Source organism: Gymnogyps californianus, chromosome 8 (assembly GCF_018139145.2).
Source record: "Gymnogyps californianus isolate 813 chromosome 8, ASM1813914v2, whole genome shotgun sequence".
Classification (NCBI taxonomy): domain Eukaryota; kingdom Metazoa; phylum Chordata; class Aves; order Accipitriformes; family Cathartidae; genus Gymnogyps; species Gymnogyps californianus.
Window position 1 is genome coordinate 20409860 of NC_059478.1, and position 21697 is coordinate 20431556.

Here is a 21697-nt window from a genome sequence, read left to right on the forward strand (position 1 = left end):
GATCAGCTTTGCTGAGCAGGTGCCCCTGAAATCGCAGAGAGGGCAGCGCCAGATGTCCCCTGCCGCAGGAGAAGGTCTGTCCAGTCAAAAGGGCTGCAGTGGGCAGCAAAGGCAGCACAGAGTCACTGGGACAGGCAGATATTTGTTGAGTGTTTGGCATTTGGAAAAAGAAGAGCACATTTTAAAATTAAAAACTCTGTGAATATATATATAAAATATGCAAAAATGAGTATTTCACACCAACGATTGATCACAGTGCATGCTGTGAGGGCATATGAGGTTGAGTAAGTGGCGTATGGTCTTGCCTTTGCACAGGAAGCCTGAGAGTTACAAACCCTTTAAAAATCTGTGTGGTATATCTTGTTGATTATCAGTCTCCTTCAGGAAACAAAGAGTCTGCCCATGTTTCATAATGTGTGTAGTAGAAATACCAGAATATGCAAATATGGAAGTTACACAACGAAAGCAAAACTGAATTAAAGCTGTTTACCGTCAAAAAATGAGAGAACCAGAACTGCAGCCTTTTTATTGCTACACCACTGAAATGAGTGTGTGCACAACCTGGCTGCTCAGGTGCTTGTAATGTTGTACGGTACACCTCTTTCTCTCCATCTTCCCACTGCTGTTTATGCCTCCTCAGTAACAGCTAAAATGGAGGCTACCGATCTTGGGAATAATGAAAGAGGAATGTTGTAAGCAGTCTTGTGAAACTTTATGACAGCTATCAGTTGATCAAATAATTAAGAATGGCCATCAGTACTTAAAGTCAAGCGATGGACTGTTGACTTTTAGCCCAGGGAGCAGGGCTGTGGCAACACTGGTGTGACAGCTGGTGGATGGACACTCTTTGCTATTGAAGTCTGTCACCCAAATGCTGTGGCTGAGCATCTACCGTAAGAAATACAGGTTGTGCCGTAGGTCCAGGTATCCTCTGATGCACCATGGTGAACCTCACCAGCACTGTCTCCAGTGAAGGATTTCTTGCCCTTCCTGTACACTGAGGTCATGCGTATGCAAAGCCATGGGCAAGACAGAAGAGTTCAGACAGGTAGGTTAGGTTAGGTTAGTGTCTGCCAGGAAAAGGTGGGCGAGAGAAATGGATTTTATCTTGGCTTATCTGAGTGATGCCCTACCATCCCACTGCTCAGCGTTCTGTGTCACTGGCAATTTTCACTGCCACAGATAGGTGTTGCTTGACCACAGCTAGTAAAACAATGAAAAGTATATATGTACAACAATTTGACAAGCATCAGAGAAAAAATATTATCAAGTAGATTACTTATCAAATGTTATTTGGTGATACATGGGGAAAAGAAAAAGACCTATTTCGTGCAGAATATCTAAGCTATCTACATTGTTTTCACTGAGCTATGAGACTTGGGTTTGCCTTCGATCCAGATTGATTAAATATGAAATCTATTCCTGCACAATTCTCCTCATTAAGCAGACCAGTTACATTATTTTTATTCCTTCAAGATGTATGCACAAATGTTTTCTGAAATTAATTTATTTGGTATTTCCTACACTTTGTTGTTTGACTGATTTTTCAGGGTGAAAAGGGAAGGAAATCTTTGACAACTTCTTGCGATTGTGGGGCATTTCTTTCTATCTACTTCCTTTCAAGACACTGTTGTGGAGAATCAGTGGCATGGACTATGAACACAGCAAAACAGAAATATTAGTGGGACAGCCAACTCTTCAGACTGGAGTTTATATTAGCAATTCAGGAAAAAAAAATACAAGTGAGATATAACCCTATAAATATATTTAGGAACATATTAAATACAGATACACTTTGGAAATCTGAACCCAAGAGTGTATCAGGATTTTGCAAATTAGCTTTGTCTTTATAGCAAGTCCATGTAAACTTCAGATCCTAAGCCTGAGGCTGGAGGTACTGAAAATTAACAGCCACGTTTGTTGTAGTGTGAAAATGTAGGTGAAATAACATCTTCCTTCAAATATTTTCTTCTCTTTTCTTTTTAATTTTTTTCCTAATTGTCTCCATTTTTCCTTTGGCAGCTATAAAACATTGTAACCAACCACAAATAACTATAAAGACGGAAGAAGGAGACTGTAAACAGACCATTTTCACTCTTAATTTATTTTGCTTATTCATATTTTGGACATGTTTGTTTGTTTATAAGATTGCTGTACATGAATCAAAGCACTAGAAATACTCCCAAGCTATTGGTTACAAATGATTTAAAACTAATTTCTTCTCTAAAGATTAATCATGTAAAAATGAAGCCTTCTTGTCCACAGATCTACTTGTCTCCCTGTCTGTATCCAATCATGTCAGCTCTTTAAGAGATTTAGCCCAAACTGAGCAGAAATGCTGTGCTTGAGCTCAACAGTGCCTGGAACACGGGGCGATTCTGAAGCATTTTGGGGTACTTTTCTCTTGCTAACTGCCCAGCCCCGACAACCTAGCTAACGAGAGAGGTTTCTGTTGTTCCTCCCGTCCCGTGTCCAGCATCGCTCACAGGCTCCCCCGGGGACGCCCGTGCACGGTCGCTCACAGCGATGTGCTTTGGTGCAGCCTTGTGCAGCAGCGTCCCAGCCCGGCGCTGGTGGCGAGAGGAGCCGGGGAGAGAGCGGAGCGTGGCGCAGCACACGCGGAGCCTGCTGGCCCGGCACCCAGAGAAAAACGGCCGTGATTTACCTGCAAACCGCCTGCTTTTATGGCTAACAAGGTGAAGGTCTAACACATCTGGCAACTCACAGGGCCATTTTTGAGAGTGAAAATACGGTTTAAGGGAGACATTTCCTACACTTTCTATGTAACGAGGGGCTGTGCTGTTTGGGAGGAATGGTTCGTTATATCAACGTGGAAGCATCAGTGCAACTTTCATAGTGGATTATCAAATGCCTGAAGGCTTTGTAGATGTGTTCGTTCTGTGTACAGATGAACCCACCACTTCTCCAAGCTTGCTCAGCAGCGCGGTTTAAGTCTCCGATGCAGGTCCACTGATCTTTGTATTCCCTTGAAACAGCCCATTTGGAATGATCATTAATGGAATAAAAGGTGGAATTCAATGGCATCCCTATCAGGTTTATGTTGTAGACGTGGTAGTCGAGAGAGCAATTTGAGGGAAGTTTTTGGCCGGAATGCTGCCAGGATTCAGCCAACAAATCGGTCTTCAGTTCCTGAGCCATCCAGGCCACGTAGATATCTGTGGAATAACACAGGGTGTGGGAAATTATCTTTTGTGTTCCTTCATTTAAGAGGGGACTGAAAAGCATCACCTAAACTGGGCTCCTTTCGTTCCAATGCATAAAGTGAGCCAGAGGGGATTTTGCCCCCTCCCCTTATTTTGACTTCTTTCAGAAGTTCATTTCTACTTTTCCTCCTTCTCCTGGAAAACCTGTTACAAACAATCAGCAGGAAAAAAAGGAAAGGAAAAAGAATTTCAAGCCTTCTTCATAATAAAAAAAAGCAAATGATTCAAACCCCGTTTTTCTTCTTTGTTGTTACTGTTGAATAACAGGAAATAAATTTTCTGAAAATCCCATTGTTGAAGGACCAGACAGCTTTTTGCTTTGTGGGACTGAGAGAATAATATGGGACACCATTCCTTGCCCTCTGTTACATTTATTTCTGAAGCTGAACTTCTTTTTTCCCCTCAAAGAAAATACTAATTGTCAAAGAATATATTAATTCCTTATTTCTTGCTTGAGAATGCGTGATAGATAGAGCAACAGGTTCTCTTACCATCTATGAACAAGTGTGACTTTGCAAAGTGGAGAAAGGTTTCTCCGTGAGCCGACTGGAGCTTGGAGAGGTGGCGCAAGGGGACCGAAGGCAGCCTGGACCCTGCACAGAGCCTCTGCAGATTTGGGAGATCAGCTTGGAAGATGTTAGGGATGGAACAGCTGTAGATTCCTGGATTATAACTCAGCATCTGTTGGTCTGAGAAAAACCCAAAGAAATTAATTCATGCAGAATTAAAATGGGTTAAATTTACACATGCCGTCTGAGCATTTCTGGAAAGGAAACTTAAATCCTCTTAATCTCCACAGCCTATCTCCCGGAGGAGTTCAGTGTCAAAGTATCTTATTTTAGCAACCAAAACCATGTTTAATTGCTTTGTACTCTGACTGGCCCTGCAGCACGTGGACTGGCTGGGAGAGTACGCTCAGTTTTTTCCAGTTACACCTCATTATTCTTAGCAGAACTGTTAACGGGTGGTCTCGGTCCACTGCCGCTTCCACCCATGCTCATCTTCAAGCCTCTAAGTAGTCACACAGCGCTCAGACGGCATGTGTAAATTCAAGCCTGTCCATATTTACAGGAGTAGTTTCCAGTCAGTTACAGTTGCCAAGCCAAATGCAAACAGAAGAGCTGCCAAAGGGTCTAGTTTGGTTTTAGGGAGAACAGAGCTTTACTTTCAGTGTCCAGATTGAATTTGCAGAAGAAATTTACTTTTCTGTACAGCGCGCAGCTTAACTGTAGAAGTCCTTGCCATGGATATCATGAAGAGCAAGGGAACAAATGGGCTCATTAGATGAGTTCATGGAAGACCAGTCCATCAGGAACTTCCCAGTCTTTCCAGCTCAGGAAATCCCTGAACCACAGATTACCAGAAGCTAGGAGGATGGAGCCGGAAAAGCATTAGTGTATGCGTCTCATTTTCTTGTCCTCTTTCCCTAAACACATGCATAGATGCGCTTCCACAAAGAGAAACCTGGTTTAGATAGCTCTGGGGTGTGGCCAGCCTGGCCATTTGCACGGCGTATGTGTTTCATTAATATCATTTGAGGTTTGTAACTGAGAAAAGAGTGAAAAACAGTGTGAAAAGTGTTAAGGAGCATGCCAGTATGACTTCCTGTAATGCTTTTTGATAGTCCCTTTTCAGGATTCCAGTACCAGATATCACTGTCAGATTGTTCTGAATCTTATGGGTATACATTTTGGGGGGTTTTATTTTTAATATTGGTATTTTATGTGGCAAAAAGTACCTGGGGAAATTCGGGGTGATATTTATTCCATACTTCATACTTCTGACGAGTCAAGGCTACTACTCCAGCTCAAGCAGTGGTTGCCTTACATTTTTAGAACTGCAGACGACTGCAGCTGAATGAGCTATTACTGTTAAAAATGATAAATCATCCTACTTTATATTTCCAAAGCATTTTGTAGGCATGGACTGAGTTTACCCTCGATACGCACTCGTGACTTATTATCCCAATAGTCCCCATGGGGAGATGGAGACAGAGTGGAAGAGTGAATTTCCCACATTCACACAGGAAATCGTTGGATAAACATAACTGAAGCCAAGAACGCTCTTTCCAGGCCCCACTTGGTTTCCCAATCTGACAATGAAGGACAAGAACAAACAATTTTTGAGGCGAAGCCTCAAGGAAAGCAGTCAGAGAGGTGTGGTGGGGCAAAGGCTTTCTTAGGGGGAACCTTTTCATACCTATTTCTGTGAACTGGTCATATTTGAAGGTTATACAGATGGCCGTCTGTCCGTAGGACTCCCCAGTAGCTGGATACCCATAACCATCCTCAGGGATGGGAGGGAACAGGGGCACGCTGTGAATCACCCAGAAGCCCTGTGATTTGTCCAAGAGCAGAAATCCTGTCAAAAAAAAGTTATTGCAAATGAATTAAGGAGGAAAAAGCCCTGAGGTGACAGAGCTGTGTCCTACTTTGGATTGGCTGCTGCAGACACCACACTTCAATGTGTTAATGTCTACAGTAAACTGGCTCTAGAGTAGATTAATGGATTATAGGAGACACTAATATTGTATTAAAATTGCATTAATTCTCTCCTGCATAGCCTAGCTCAAGCTGTCACCATGTTTCTTTTGAAAAAAAAATCTTTTCAAAACCTTTCTCTGCTCAAATTTTGTCTTCAGAAAGTCTGATGATTTAGTGGCCGTGACCCTCTCTCCACTGCTTATTTTCCTTCCCTTCGTGTATTCACTGTGTAAGGGGAAACAGACTCCGTCAACAGCATGTATTCTTCCCCAGACCAAATTCTCCTCCATGGGGAAGCAGCAGAGAGACGGGCTGTGCCTCCCCCTGCAGCAGGGTGCTCCGGGGAGGAGCGCGGCTCCAGAGCCATCCCCATTGCTACAGCCTGAAAATACAGCCCTGCAAAATGTGTTCATCCCCGAGCCAGGCTGGGCAAACCCCATCTTCTTCCTCAAGGGAACATTTAGACTTCCACTGAAGTTTACGCTTATTTAAAGTCTTGCTTTACTTTAACTGCATACTTTAGTGCTTCCCTGATCTTGGCAGCAGTTTCTTGCCCCAGAGAGAGAGAGAGTTTGGAGGGGTTTATGTTTAGGGTGCCTTTACTTTCACATCTTGTACTGCTGTTGCCATTAGGCTCAGGACGATGTGGTCTGTGCTCGCTGAAGGGAGCTATATGAGTTTCAACTCTTGACAACAAAGGGTCCATAAGCCCTAAGAGCTCTTCAACACAGCACAGGCATAGCAAAACCAAAACAGAAGCTGCAGCATACATAACTATACAACAAACCACGCAGCATGCAAATCATTCTCCAGTTTTGCTTTAGGCAAGAATTTTAGATATGCAGATAGACAAACAGACAAGTAGATGCTATCCACAACTTCAGAAAGGAGAAAGTAGTAGCTTGGGACTCTCCCTGTACCTTTGGTATGTCCTCTTTTCCACCCATCAGAGTCTGATTCAGGGACCTCATCGTTGTATATCGCATATGCAATGCTGTTCCTCTGCAGGAAAACACACATTTCTGAAATGTGACATTCAGTAAAAGGAAGGCATTTAAGTGAACATCTTCTGCTGGGAACAGAAAAAAGAATTCAGGACTTCTCTGTGTGAACATCACGAGCCTAATCCTTCTCCCAATTCAGCTGACAGAGTCTCCGCAGAAGTTACAGTAAAATAAGCCTGAAGACTCAGCATTAGGGTCCCGGTTAATATAAAGTGGAAGTTCTCTCAGTCATTGCAGTAGCCCTTCCTCAAGAGGTCGAATATGCTCACTAAGACAATTTACAGGGGTTTATTGGGCACTCGCTTGCAAAGAAGTTCCCCCCTCTTTTTTTTGTGCCTCTCTGATTTAGCAACCAGATCCGGTGAAAATGTTTGCTGAGGAAAAACAGACATGACAAGCGTTCTTGTGAAGGACAAGCAATTAATGCTTTTTTGCAAAATATTTGCATATGGCCGCACCTTATTCCCCCTGAAGAGAGAACTTCAAAGGAGTTGGGACATGCTTCTTCCCCTTCCGATGTACTTTGAGTTTGTAAACAGTTTATTATAATTACAGCGAGACCTGGATTAGGACAGTTGACCAGATTGCCAATATTTGACTGACTTCTGGGAATCTCTTCTACAGAGAAATTAATGACACCCTACCACTAACCCACGGCAGAAATGCAAAGACACACCCAGACTCCCAAGAATACTATGTAGATGGTAAAAAAATAACTATAGGCAGATCTTGTGGTATTTTATAATTGCTTCACACAAATATAAATGAGGTGTCTGACTGTGGGGGAAAAAAATGCCTAACAAGCAGCATATCACTGCTGAAGGAGTCGGAGTGATTTCAGGGGGAAGAGCAAAACCCTGATTGAGACAGAGCATGAAACACAGGCACATGGGAGGGCTTAGGACAAGTGTCTGTAATAGTCACCGCTGGCCCTGGTCTGAGTTCACAGCCAGTTCACAGCTTCAGACGTTGCTCAACATGAATTGCAGAGAAGAAGCCAAAGGGACTATGTACCAACGCTCATTTTTTTGATGGGCAATACTTTAAGTGTGTGAAAGGCTTGACTAGAAATTAGAAGTTCGAGGATAATTTCTAATTGTAGCCAAAACTGCAAATAATCTGCCCTGCGGTCAAGATGCTCCTCTTGAAGTGTTTTAGTAGATCTTGTCGGTCAGGTCCGGCCATACCTCTACGTGCTTATTTTGGCTGGTTTCATTTCATTTACATGTAATATCAAGTAAGCGTACTACCAAAATGATAATTGTCACTTGCCTCGGATTCATATGTCTCATACAGCTGCTTCAGTGTTTGTCCCAGAGCACCCTGTGTCATGTTGACGAGGTATTTACCAAGCTGCCACTGAGGAGCCAGGGCATCCATGTACATGTATTCCAGCCCCAGCATGGGAATCTCTCCTTTGGCATGTTTTGGCAACTTGTAAAGAGCAAACCTGCAACAGTGAAGAGCAATTGGTATTTTACAACCATCCTGTTTGAATGTGTAAATCAGTATCTCCTTCCCACCTAAGGATTTAAGAGAAGGGTGACTCTGGGGATGCCTACGCTGGAGGGGGACCAGTGCCGCCAGCATGCGGCGTAGATGCCTCTCAGCCTTGAGGAGGTGACCCAGCGCAGGAACCAGCAGCAGTTTGGCAGCACAGTACCTGCTGCAGTCAAATGTGTTCTGCTTCTTAGCAAGCAAGGGTGGCTGATTCGGCACCAAACTCCTGTTGCTGTGGCCAGACTGCTGTTGGTACCCCGAAAGAATTTGTGGTAGCCCTGGTTTGGAGTCCCGTTTAGCCACCAAATCCCTGTTGCTCCTGGTTCTGGTAGAGAACCTCAGTTCCCAAACTCAGTCTGACGTTCTCATGGTCAACCTGGACACCTCTTACCAATATGGTTTTATATTATATAAATATAACTTTATATGACATAGATAAAATTATGTATTAAAATTATAAAAATGCATAATGTTATATTTATACATATTAAAACCACAAAATAAGTATAAAGCCACGTGATAATGTTGTTCCAATCCTGCTTTTCGTAACAGACTCGCACTCTGCTGAACTGTTGCAGACTGGATATTTGCAAACCATTAGCCAGAAACACAAATCTTTTCAAAATTGTAGAGTACTCAGTATTGTCAGTAAATGGCTCAGTTCATATTAGTGTCCCTGATGAAGTAAACAGGTTTTCCCAGTGCACAAGTCCATGGGATTAATTGCAATATAATTAATTGAGCCACTTTCTTTGAGTGCTGTACTTGAGTAATTTGTTATTTATGTCAATAGTAAGAACTGAGTGGCATTGTTTTCAATCCTATACTATTTACCAAAAACGCAGCCTGACTGTGCTTAACCCTTCAAGTATATCAGGCGGAGCAAGCCTTGCCCAGTTGATTTACAGTCTCAAGTTGGTCAAAAAAGGCATCTCCAAAAGCAGATAAGAAGTGGCAGGAAAGGATTTTGCTAGAGGAACATTTAATCCGTGGGAAACGTACATGTACAGGCAGAAGAGAAACACGCACTGGTGATCCTGGTAATCCACCTGCATTGCCACTGACTGAGTGATGTTCCTTAAATATCTCAGGAGAAATTGTTGCTGACAACAGATCACAGAGAAGAAAGTGATCTATATAGCAAGCCTGGGGAGAGCTGTCCATGCACGAATCCTTTTATTTGAGATGAAGATTTGGAAAGGAGAGGAAGAGCAGTAGTTACAGTAGTATGAGCTGATCCAGGAATTAGTATACGAAGCCTTTCCAAACTGCTTTGAAACGTACTGGAAGATTTATGCTCTCGGGGTGTTTACAGCCTTGCATCTGACAAATCCGCATTAGCAGGTACACTTATGGAAATGCTAGTAGTTGAGCTATCAGTAAATTGCTTGCCAATTCCCAGTGGATACATGTTTTGACCCTTTCCAGAAAGCCAGCTGAGTGTATTAGCAATTAAAGTTGTATAAAAGTCTTCACTGCTGTTTGTGCACAGGAAATTTCTCAAGAGCTTAGGCATTTGTGGGAGCAGAGTGAAAGTTATTTTCCTGAGAACCAAGGAAAAGCAAATCTGCTTATACCCGATTAGCGTTGTCACATTGTTTGCTTGTGACTGAACACTAACTTACTACAAATAATCACATCTTTACTTCTTAATGACATCTTTACCTCTCCCCCCAAAAAAACCCAAACCAAACAATGTGTATCTGTGGCTTCAGTCCTTGACTCAACACTTCTCAGAAAGCAGAGTTTTGGCTTTTATTTGCATGAAGAGCTTCCCACAGAATACAGTGAGTTTGGATGAATAAAGGAAGGCCTCTCTGCCCTCCTCAGAGAGCCGATCCTACGGCCATTTGCTCTGGTAGCCCCTGTGCAGGGTGCAGTAAAGATGGCGGGATAAGTTCCTGAGTGGAATGAAAACATGGGGGACGCTTTGGCCAGCCCAAGCACTGCGTGTGGGTAGGAACTGCAGGCACGGCTGGGGAGCGCAGATGGGATAAGGTCAGATAAGGCAAGTGATTCCTCCGGTTTAGTGGCAAATGAAAGGGTGTGTGAATACTGAGTAATTATGGAATATTGCAGGATGAACCCACTGAATAGTAGGAACTCACATAAAACTCTTGCTAAATGAATATAAAACTGCAGTGCTACGTTTGTTTGAAAGGACATTGACATCTTTTTGTTAAGAGGAAGCTTTTCTCAGCAGTTTTAGTTCTGTTTCTCCTATCAGCCTCATAGCAACCAAATCCAGAATCAGGCAAAAGCTGACTATTTCTTGTCAATAAACTAAGATGATCCCTGCAGACAGGCAAGTTTCTCTTTCATTTGATCACGGCACATTGGAAAGGAAATCCCCCCTGTCCTTCCTGCTAAATTTGTCAGAAGGGAACATGGTTTTTCCTGTGCAGACCCCCAGTTCCCATCTGAAATGTGTCCCACGTTGCTGGTGTCCACACGGAGGCACAGGTGAATTACTCCTAGCCACAGCTTTCAAAGAATTTCTCAGAGAATTTGGATACAAAAATTGTGTTCATTTAAGAAATGGATGGTAAATGTTTTTTTTGTTTTGTTTTTTTGTTTGTTTGTTCGAGTTTTGGTCTGGTTTTTGTTTTAGCTTTAGCACAAACAGACTCACTCTGCAAGGAATAATTGCAGTTTGCAGAGAAGTGAAATCTCTCGTACTTTTAAGTGGTTGGGTAGCTGCACCAACTAAGAGTCTGATTCCTGAAAAAATCACATTATCCGGAAGGGCCCTGGCAAGGGTGACAAGTCACAGGGATGGACCGCACCCTCATGTGTTTGATGCAACACCAATACAGAGCAAAGCGAGCTTTATGCTCCTGCTTGAGTAGCCTGCCTGCAGTGTGAGGAGCTCCTGCCTTCCCTGCAGTTAGCTCTGTGTGCAAGGGAAGCGATGTGCAAGAATGGCACCTACTTCTTTATCACTTCTATCCAAACTAATCATTGTTCCATGAGAAAGGCACTTTTCTTTTGGAATTGGTTGATATTTATCTTTGGGAGGCTTCCATGCTCTTTTTTAAGAGCCCTCATTTCACTTTTTAAACCTCGGCTGGATATTATGTAATTATACTTTGCATCTTTCATCTTCAAAGTGCATTAATCCCATTAATCATTTAATACCCAAACTCGGGCTCGCTGCTGGCAGTGGGACGGTACCAGCTCTAATGTGCCGGCAGCTCCGGCGGCGGGGAACGACCTCTGCTCCTCAGTCACAAGGCGCAGACGGCGGTTTCCCACACTGCCGCCCCCACCCCGCGCCTCTCCCGCATCCCTCCCGGGGGCGGCTCAGCCTCCGCTCCCCCTCGGCGACGGCAGCAAGGGGACAAGTCCCACCATGCTGCCGTTCGGGTACGAGCGATGAGGCTGAGGCCGAGATACGGATGTTTTCCCCGCTCGGCTCAGTTCCCTCAGCCAGAGGAGCCGTGTGCTGGAGCCCTGGCCCGGGCCATGCGCCCCTGGGGCTGCCGCCGGCGAGCGCAGCCTTGGCACCCGAACACAGGTTACGCTCCCTTTGATGATGAGACATGAACGCTGTGTAAAATGGTGATTAGTTTGCAGTTAGTCATAATGCAGTAGGGTGGTTGGTTCAGTGAAATGAAACCACATTTCAATAACTTATCCCAGGTTTTCCAAATGCAAAATTCAGCTACTACTTACAGGCTAACAGGATGAAAACAGTGATTGCTATGCATTACTTCTCAGTGATCCACCTACTTCATGCGGTTTAATCTCAAGTGTTATTTACTCACCCAGAGTTTCTCCCCTGCGTGGTATTTACTTACCAATCGACTGTCTCCCCGTCTTCATTCCTGCAGGAAATCTCAGCTGCCCACAGGGGCGTGGAGGAGAGAAGCAATAGCAAAGCAGGGTGACACCATGCAGATCCCGCAGGCATTTTGGTTTCTCGGCCGCACAGGGCGAGCACTGAGTAGGCTCTAAAAGGAGAAGTTGCGTTGCATTAACTGTCAGCTCCTGCTGTACGACGCAGCAAGCACACCCCGGGCGGCTGCCCGGGACGGCAGAGCCAGCCTGGGAAGTCGGGCTCCCGCCGCAGGGACGGCCGTCAGCAGCAGGGCCAGGGCTCCCGGGAGCCACTGGAAACTGCTCACAATTTCTTTGGGCAACAAAATGTCAAAATGACAGTTGTCAAGTTATATTTTTGAGAAAATTTGCCTTTGTATTTTAGGAGGTAGTATCTTGACTTTTAGAATATTTAAGGTATTCTGCTTTAAAAAAAAAAAAAAAGCTGCAGATACCGAAACCCTTTTTGTTTTCTTTTTAGTGCTGCATGACTGAAGTATGAATTTTTTACAACTATCGAAAAAAACCCTGGTGTTCAGAGAAGCAAAACAAAATCATTTCCATCTCACTACTTCTCCATCCAGCCCTTGTAGCAGGCACAGCCTTTGCCCTGTTCCTGCAAAGAGGGTTTCTGGTGGAGCACTGAGCCCTGCCTGGTTCTGGCTCTGGCGGTGGGGCCTTCGTTTGTCTGTGGGCATTGAGTCCGCAGGGACTGACAGTCAGAGAAAATGCTCTGAGCTCTGAGCCACAGTAATTTACTTACAATTAGTTAATATTTTTTTTAAATTATCTTTTAAGCGCTTTCGCATTTCTCTTAGGAACAAACATGTCTGAATCGAGCAATTTTACATCTGATGATAATCTTTTAGCAACTCACACATAAAAAGCTTCAATTTATATTTTGGTGTGTAAAATACTCTTTCTCCCTCCTCATTATGCTTGCATTAAAAGGTGCTAATTTACATTAAAAGATGTTGATACCAAGTATGGGATATTTCAGCCTCAGGGAAAGTGTAGTGCAATAAGCTCTGGATATTTTAGCATAACAGAAATCCTCACAACCTTTGCAGTATTTTGCTTCCTTTCTAGTATAGCCTCTCCAACACTGTAATAGATGTGTAAATGGGGTGTGTTTGACAGAAGCAGGATAAAACTGAATAGGGCTTAGCGCAAACAAAACCAATGATCCCAGAAAGCCAGGATTTTGGAGGTGCAGATCAAGACTTGTATTTTGCTGCTCAGACTCACTTCGGATCCCTTTTGTGGGAGACCAGAACTGTAACACAGTGATGAGGAAACGCTTTCAACCAGCCGAGCTCGGTCTGTCTTTTCTTCTTGCTCTCGGGAATTGCAGCGTGCATAGAGGGGGTAATAAAACACACAACATGCCAAGCACGTGACAGCTGTTTCCATTTTCTGTTTGGGACTTCTGCCTGCTTACAAAGCAACCTTCCCGCCCCTCACGGAAGAATTGCTTTGATACTCACCGCTTCCACGCGGCCTCGGAGCAGCAAGTCCCCACGCCCCTGCGTGCGTGACAGGGGCAGCCCTGGGGACACGGAGTGCCTGCTGGGCTCGCTCTGCCTGCTAACGGGGGGCTCTGCCTGCTAACGGGGGGCTCTGCCATGCCGGATGCTGACCGCATTTTGCCAGCTTCTGTGTGAAAACGGAGAGGGCTCAGCGCATCGCACACATTGAGCCTGACAGCGGCTCTGAGAGCTGGGAGCCAGAGGAGTAGGAGGTGGTGAAAGTCTGTTCTTGGTGCCGGGGAAAATCGGGAGTTGTATCTAGAGAGGCGCAGCTCAGCCTGGCAGAGCCAGCCCCGGTGGAGTGACTGCGGAGGGCGCGGGTGTGAATGCTGCCTGCCCTCTGCATGGCTGTACCTGCCGGGACTGAATGCACTGGGACACTCTGGGTTCAGAAAGAGATGATGGAGGGGAGACTCAGTGAAGGTCTATACGAACGAGAGAGAGTAGTTCACTGTTACTCATGTTATATGATCTGCTCCCCATAAAATTTTAAAATTCTATCAATCACAGCTGCTACTAATGTAATAATAGCTTCCTAAAGCGTTTTTTCTTCCCATCAGGACTTTGCAATTTATAATGGAAATATTTTCGTTATCACAGGTAACCACAGAAATAAAGGCCATAAACATTGTTTACGTTTCATTGACTGAGCATAACTCAGGCTTCCACTGAGTTCCTTTACAACTGTCACGTATTTTCTCTGCAGATCAAGGATGTAGAAGTCCTCAACTGCGAATATGGCAAGAACACAATTAAGTTCCTTCGCCTTCATAGAGAAGGGAAGAAGCACTTCGTTAAAGAAGTGGAAGTGTGCACGCATCTCCGGCTGACTTCTGCTCAAGAGTACCTGGAGGGAAACAACTCTCTTGTGATACCTACAGACACCATAAAGAATACTGTCCTTGCGTTGGCCAAAAAAAATGGGGTATTTTTTATTTTTTAACTAGCCTTGCTGTTTCTTATGACTTCATTTGGAAGTGTTTGTTATACTAGCTTTTTATTTTCAAAATGCATCAAAATAATCTCTCCCCCCACCAGCACATCAGATTGGCAATAAAGTCACCTTCAGTGATTTGGGAGAGAATTTTTCCTCCTCCAGTGCTTATCCTGCGGACTCCTCCTTAGTTTTCCAAAGCCTTTTTTCTCATAAAGCTAGCAGTATTTTTTTGTAGATTTGTCATATAAGATCCATCTTTTTTTAAATTTAATAGCACATAATACTGCATTATTTCTATATAGCATTTTGAAACAGGTGGTCTCAAAGTATGTGAGACTCTTAATTCTGTTAACTGTGTTCTTACCTCCCTCAATTGCATCTATCATAATGACAATCATCTGTAGCGTAAATTGTCTCAGTAATGAAATCCCATCTTTAGCCTGTAAAGCTAATCAGAATATCGCTATGCTTATTTCAGCATTATATCCTCAAAGCGTAAGGCTTCTGTAGCAATTTCTCGCAGTCCAAGGACTGCAGCTCGCTATACCACAGAATGGGAGATTTTTGACGTGACTCTCTAGCTGCTATTTGCGGCGTATGCTGCAAGCAGATCAAATGAGCAGGCACAGTGCACAAAACCAGAAATAAAAGAAATCTGTATTTTTAACAACATTGATCCTTCCCAAATATTTACAACAATCAGAACAATCTACTTTTGTACATGAGGTAGTTGCTTCTTTCTAATAATACTCTTTGCTGTCTTAGATCTCAACTTTAGAACAATTTGCTATAGATATCTGCAAACACTTCATGACAACATTTTGCCAAGTGGCGTACGTCAAAACCTACGTTCAAGAAGTACCATGGCAACGTCTACATGAGGTATCTAAAATACTAATACATTCAGTTTGTTTATGCTGGAGCCATTCATCACTCTCTTAGTTCCTGTTTTCAAGTTAAGGGAGTATTTACTGCACTTTTACTTACATGTCTGCTCTAAATTGCAGAATGGTGTTCCCCACATCCACGCATTCATATGCGTTCCTGATGGGATCCGCTTTTGTGAAGCTGAGCAGTGCCGAAATGGTGAGAAAAGAATTTGCAAGTTCCCCTACTTCTCTGTAAATATTTCTGCTGATGAGAGATGAAGATGGCTTTAGAGATAGCTAAAGGTATTACAGGGCTTACAGCACAGCCAAACCGCTCCAGAGGTCTAAAACAAAGAATACTTTTATAGTCTAATTTTGCAGTCCTTGATCTCTGAGACATGGCTGAAGAACTAATGTAGCTCACATTTGTATGTATACGCTAAACATACAATGGTTACAACAGCACATCCAGCAGAACTGCTATATATTGTCACAGGATTTAATAGCCTTCTGAGAACGGTCTGCTTAGTTTTTTACATTATACTATATTCTGCAGTCTCACGATTATCATTACCCTGTAAAGAAAGTATCATGAAACCACGCTGCTGTAGGCCAATTGCCTAGTTTGCAGTTATTTTCAAAACCCTGTCAACGTGCCTTGGTTTTATTTCTAAGAAAGATGCAATTTCATTGCTGCAAGCCAGGCTGGCTTGAACATCGTGAACACTCAGGTCTACGTGCAAACAATCTTTCACATGAAAATACTTCAGAGCGTGCTTACTATTTTTGCACGCCATGCATAAACAAAGTACCGTTTGGCTTCACTAAGAGTTCTGTGATACTTAAAAGACATAGGCTTTCAAGCTCAACTGTCTCTCCGTAAATTGGCATTCCAAAGGGAGTGTAAAAATTATCTCTTCTTGCTATGACTCACAACAAGAGCGTAAGTTCGATCTCACTGTGTTGGTGTTTCACTTAACCCATCTCTCCAGCTGCTGGGAACTGAGCTGAGACCACTACATCGTTTCACACAGTGGGTTTAGAATTTTTAGGCAGTAGTTCGGTATCTGTCTATTACTGCCCTAATGTAACTTAGAACTATTTCCCATCCTACCCTCTCTTCCTATTTTCCTAACGTGTCAGGGTTAGGACCAGTGGCAAGACTAGTTTCACTTGCAGACAGGACACAAGTTCTGAAAGGCACATTTGAGCATGGTCCGTGTGTTCCTGCTGAAAGAAAAGAGAGAGCCCGTACAAGTCTCCAGTGCCTCTTGGCCTAATCTTTTTTAATGTTCCGAGTAATGTTAACTACTGCTGTATTTTTGGTGGCCTCAAAAGTACTGACTTTGGTTTCTGGAAAATGTTAAGAAAGAAACCTGAATAAAAAAAAAAAAAGAAAAGGAGTTTATGCTTTCTTAAAAAGATGCTGCTCTTAATGTACAGATCAAATTAAATTTTTCATCACCTTGAAAATTCAGCATGAAATTCTGCAAGTTCAGTTTCTACACAAACAAAAAGCCTTTAAGGCTTACTGAAGAAACTGTCTTTCCTTCTTAGTCTTCCCTTCATGTAGACCTTTACCTGTTTCTTTAGGATTCCCTGCCTAGGTGAACAATAATCAAAGAGAAGATTTTCAAATCCCTTTTATTTTTCTTTTAAGAGAACCTTCTCTATCTTTAGCATTCTCCTATGCACCTATCAGCCAGACATAGAAATTTATTTCTCAGTTAATCCTATCTTTTAACACTTCTCATCATTAAAAGAAATCGAGTGAGGCTTAATAGAATTATAGGCTTATTTTTTGCCATTATATCGGCTGATAAAAGGCTCAGAGTTTTTTGGAAACTGAAAACATCATAAGTAACTTAACAGAGCCAATATTTGACAACTGAAGACAGCACAAGCACAAACCATACTGAAAGCACAGCATGGGCTGTTCACCTTGAAAACTTTGCCTAGGCATGATATTCTTCAGTAAGAGTTTCAGGTCGATTGCTACACAGCCAGCCCGTCAGCTAGCCTTTCAGCAAATCATTCATTGCAAGGAGCTCTTTCAAACAAGGCTATATATTTGAATAGGAGATAAATATACCTGCAGGTTCACTGATAGTATCTGCACTACATTAATACCTGTGTAGTACAATCTTATACCCAAAGCAATGAATTTATCAAGATCTGAACAAACCCCAGAATATCCTGTCTAAGGACAGTTTCTTCTTTAGATTTTTTTTAAAGCTTTAGTAAATAACAGGGGGATGTAGCCAAAAATATAGATAAAACTCCTTGGAGTCATTCAAAAACAATAATGAATGTAAACAAGAGAAGAAATAGCTAAAATGCAGTTTTGATAATTTCCAGTGACAGAGCAGTTTAAAAACCCAAACCTTTAAACAATCATGTCATTTAGAAATATCCATCATACAGTGAAATTATTTCCAGTATAAATTCCTGCAAAGACACGGTTTAAAGACAAAGTCTGTCAGTCTCCCCAGTCCAAGGCAGGATTACTATGCGCCAGACATATTCAAGGATTAATTTTGAATTAACTAGTGTGAGCACCAAGAGCAGCACAGAAACAGCAGCTTCGGCTTCAGCCACTGACTATCTGTACAGGCTCTGAATAAGCCTGCGAGCCATAAAGTTTCTCTTTTCTGAATCTGCTTTTTTGGCAGCTCTGGTCAGTGAAATTTTCAGTTCTCAGTTTGGTGTGCTCTAACTGACTGACCGCTTGAAATTGTTTAGCTGCCATCCAAAAGGTTTGTCAGAAGAAAAAGTTCAGGACACAACTGTTTGGCCTTCAGAAGACGACAATCCACCCATGCAGCAGTGATCTACAACGGCACATTTTATAAATAGTGGCTAAGAGCAAAACCACAGTCAGTTTGAACCTGTGGGTGGCATCTGCATCAGTGCCAGTTCCTGCTAATTAGCTGAACTGCAGGGATTTGCATTGGCTCCTGGCCCTCTCGTTCTTACGGATGCAAAACTCACAACAGGATGGGTACGTAAAGCGAATTTCTGACTGAGGCTCCAAGTCTTTGTACAGAGAGTTTCTGCGCTCAGCTATGTTGTTAGAAAAGGCTCACCACACCTCTCCCGTACACCACAGCGCTAGTAGCCTATTTCGTTTCCCTTCAGAGCAATTAGTAGTCCCTGCACTGACATCAGTGAGAGCCAACCCAATGCATGTCCCAGGTCCAAGGAGGTGAGATAAAGGTTGTCCTCAGCTCTCCTTGACTGCAGGTCACTTGATGGGATTCTCTGTTTCTGGATTGAGCTCTGATTTTGGTAGTTTCTGTCTTGTTTCTTACCCTTCTGCTAACATCAGTGTGCAGAAAATAATTTTTAAAAGTAGCTAGGCTTGCAACAGAAGCACACGAGTCCCGGAGAGACCGCTTCATGGCTCTGGAGCTGTAACTGCAAGTACGCACCCAGAGGTTTCTTTCCCTCTGCCTGAAAAGGAGCTCATATTGTCTCATATTTTTGGATCACAGGTCCTCTGGTTGTTTTTGCTGGAATTAAAGATCTGAAACTTATGAAGACAACACAGTCTGGATTTGAAGGCTTCTATAAGGATGAATACACCACACTTCCTGAAAGGAATGACAGGATTTTATGTGGAGAGCTCTTCTGCAAATGGTCATATGGCGAATGCAAGGATTTTGACTTTGACTGCATATGGTATACGTCAAATCAAATAATATTTATTACCTAATCTATGATCCCAAAGCCCCTCTATACAATACAGCAGGTGTAAGGGCCAGATCTGCAGTTGCTGTGCACGAGCCACTGTCACACATCGCAGGGGCGGCACTAGGCACTTGTTACGAGGGGTGAGAGGCACGCCTTGTGGGGTACTCCTCGCTCTGACGGTGCATCAATGGACAGTATTTAAATGGACAGTTCAGTGTTCAGTACAGAACACTTTAGGAGAACAAACTAACAACTAATTTGTCAAATACTTTTAGCAAAACACCTATTTGTGAATTATAGAGCTGGGGGGGTGGAATTTAGAGGTGACAGGACGAAGAAATTTTCTTCCATAACATCCCATGTGCTATGTATTTGTCAGAAAAGACAGGGAAAATACAAAAAAACCACAATAGTAAAACATTATGGATCTACACAGAGACAGCTGATACAAGGTTTTGTAAGAACCTGTGTTACCTCTAGGAACAAAATCCGTGAATGTATCCTTGAAGCCTTTTCTGGGCCACCTGACTGTGGGGAATATTCACCCTCTTACCAGAAAACTGTCAACTCTATCCAGATGCTCGTCCTTTCCAAAGTGTCACAGGTATCTTCTTTCCTCCTGCTGATGTTTACTTAAACAATAGTGAATGTTAATTGGACCACTGAGAAGACCAAAATGAGCCTATTATTTCCTCTGGCAGTTCTAAGTAAGAGTGGAAACTGTTTGGTGGTACAGCTAGATGGTCTGAAAAAAATATGAACACACTGAGAAGCTCATATGCTGCTCCCCAGCTGTGAACACAATGGGGGAGAATATCACTCAGTGCTTGGCAGAACATGAGTAAAAGTGAAAGGGGTGCTACAACATTGTCTACATGTTCAATAGATTGCATTTGATCAACCGTACATATGGGGGGGTGGCGGGTTGCATTGCTTTTCTTTACAGTGAGTGAAAAGACTGCCACGCTGTTGGCTGAAAAGGTGCCCTAATTCATTGTCTCATCCGTTTTCATGGTTTCAGGTACAGGTCATAGAAGTCATCTTGAACAACACTTTTTATAATGTCGTAGACATGAAGAATCTAGGCTTGATCAATGAGAAAGAAGTAAGTAAATGCTCCAAACACAACTTGCCTGGACTCTTTAGAAATACTCAGCCTTAAAGCATAGCAGCAGTTCTGCATAGAACAGAGTTAAAGGGAGCAAACTTTCTCTCCCAGCCCCAGTGAAAGCTCCACCTTACCTCTAAAAGAGATTTACACTGATTACAGAAGAAGGATAATTGCCTTCTTGCGTTGTTGATAAAAGCTAAAGGAGCACAGTGGAATGCTTTGGAGATCAAAGGGATCTGTAACAGAGACTACCTCTGAAAAATCATTCCTGTTTTCTCCACTGAATTTGACTTTTAGTCATAATGTCAACCTGTGCAGTTTTAACCAAGCAGAAAGTGTCATGGCATCCTTTCATATAGCCAGGTAGTGTGAAAAGCTAGCCCACCATGGCTCTTCTTTCTGTGCCATTGGCAGCACCATTGAGGCCAGGGAGCATTCTTGGTGCAGTGGGGTTACAGGCAGGTTAGCTAGGCCATAGGCTAACTCCAGGTGACAGCAGACCAGCACTCTAAGGCAGCAGTGAAGGGATGTTTCTGTAGCCATTAGGAGCCAAAGCAGATTGGTCCAACAGTGAACAAGGTTTAAGGCTGGGATCAGGCCGAGGGTGAGAGATGTGGGGGATGAGATATATTTGCTCCTCCCTCCACAGCTGCTCTAGCTGTCAGCCAGGTCCAGCTGCCAGTCTGTTATGTTCTCCTCATGTGACAGAGAGAAACTGGGTTATTCCATTTTGCATCAATGGTCTGTAGTCTGTTTATGCTCTGGCCTCCCTCCCTGTCTTGTGATTCTGCTGCCATTCTATCCTACCCTTGCCGTCTTTCAGGTGGACATTTTAGATCCACTTTCACTTGAGATAACAGCAACATCTACCATTGATGTTCATAAGAGAAGGAAAGGGTCTGGGCGTCATTTTATGAGGAGGTGAATAGCTGCAGTTTCTGCTGTGATGGTGCTGGCCCATCCCTGTCTCAGAAATGACCTCTGTTTGTGCTCATCCCCCTCAGGTTCTGGTTCCAGTGGAAGCTCCCTATGGCTCCTGCGCTTGCACACTTGGCAGGAAGAAGTTCTTAGAAGCACAAGGCCATATGCTAAAAGATGAGAGGCAAAGTCAGTTTGGACTGGCAGTTGCCCAGGGAAACTAAACCTCTTGGCTACAGTCACACCTTCCTGATAAACTTAACAGTATGGCTTTTCTATCAATGTATACTCCTTATTGGCCTCTTCCATTGCTGACTACTTTTCCCTCTATGAACTCCTGAGGTTGGGATTTCTGAAGGACCCTCAGGAATTCAGAAATCAAAGTCTGTCCCTGAATCTCAAGGTGATTTGCAGATTGAAATCCCCTATGCTCTTTTGAAAATCCCAGCTGCAAACATTATAGTCAATTAATTTTTAAACCAGCTATTCCCAGACCTGCCTGTAACATGTTTTTGACATGTAAAATCAGCAACTCCGTATATTCTATTTATTAATGTTCCTTCAGTAAAGTGAATATACAGGTACGAGACCAGATGTTTCATTGACGTAA

At 43.2% G+C, this 21697-nt stretch overlaps 2 protein-coding genes across 2 annotated transcripts; one reads left to right on the forward strand and one right to left on the reverse strand.

Annotated features, from left to right (window-relative positions):
* Positions 1-2083: 2083 nt before the first annotated feature.
* Positions 2084-15532, reverse strand: DNASE2B (deoxyribonuclease 2 beta). The gene is made up of 7 exons (XM_050901020.1): positions 15484-15532; positions 12012-12164; positions 7984-8161; positions 6628-6709; positions 5424-5585; positions 3716-3913; positions 2084-3176 (listed from the first exon to the last, which is right to left on the reverse strand). The coding sequence occupies exons 2-7, from the start codon at positions 12122-12124 to the stop codon at positions 2821-2823; spliced, it is 1089 nt and encodes a 362-aa protein (XP_050756977.1). The 5' UTR covers positions 12125-12164; positions 15484-15532; the 3' UTR covers positions 2084-2820.
* Positions 13656-21311, forward strand: LOC127019105 (uricase-like). Its single transcript, XM_050901023.1, has 8 exons — positions 13656-13688; positions 14221-14484; positions 15262-15378; positions 15504-15582; positions 18860-19046; positions 19539-19662; positions 20080-20163; positions 21174-21311. Exons 1-8 carry the CDS (start codon positions 13656-13658, stop codon positions 21309-21311), a joined length of 1026 nt encoding a protein of 341 aa, XP_050756980.1.
* Positions 21312-21697: the final 386 nt, after the last annotated feature.

Coding starts and splice junctions, on each gene's coding strand:
- DNASE2B (XM_050901020.1), bottom strand. CDS start 12,124: ATGCCTGCGGGATCTGCATGGTGTCACCCTGCTTTGCTATTGCTTCTC. Junction 8,162..12,011: donor GACGGGGAGACAGTCGATTG/GTAAGTAAATAC, acceptor TCACTGTTGCAG/GTTTGCTCTTTACAAGTTGC. Junction 3,177..3,715: donor GTCACACTTGTTCATAGATG/GTAAGAGAACCT, acceptor GTTATTCCACAG/ATATCTACGTGGCCTGGATG.
- LOC127019105 (XM_050901023.1), top strand. CDS start 13,656: ATGCCGGATGCTGACCGCATTTTGCCAGCTTCT. Junction 13,689..14,220: donor ACCGCATTTTGCCAGCTTCT/GTGTGAAAACGG, acceptor AGCATAACTCAG/GCTTCCACTGAGTTCCTTTA. Junction 15,583..18,859: donor AGCTGAGCAGTGCCGAAATG/GTGAGAAAAGAA, acceptor TTTGGATCACAG/GTCCTCTGGTTGTTTTTGCT.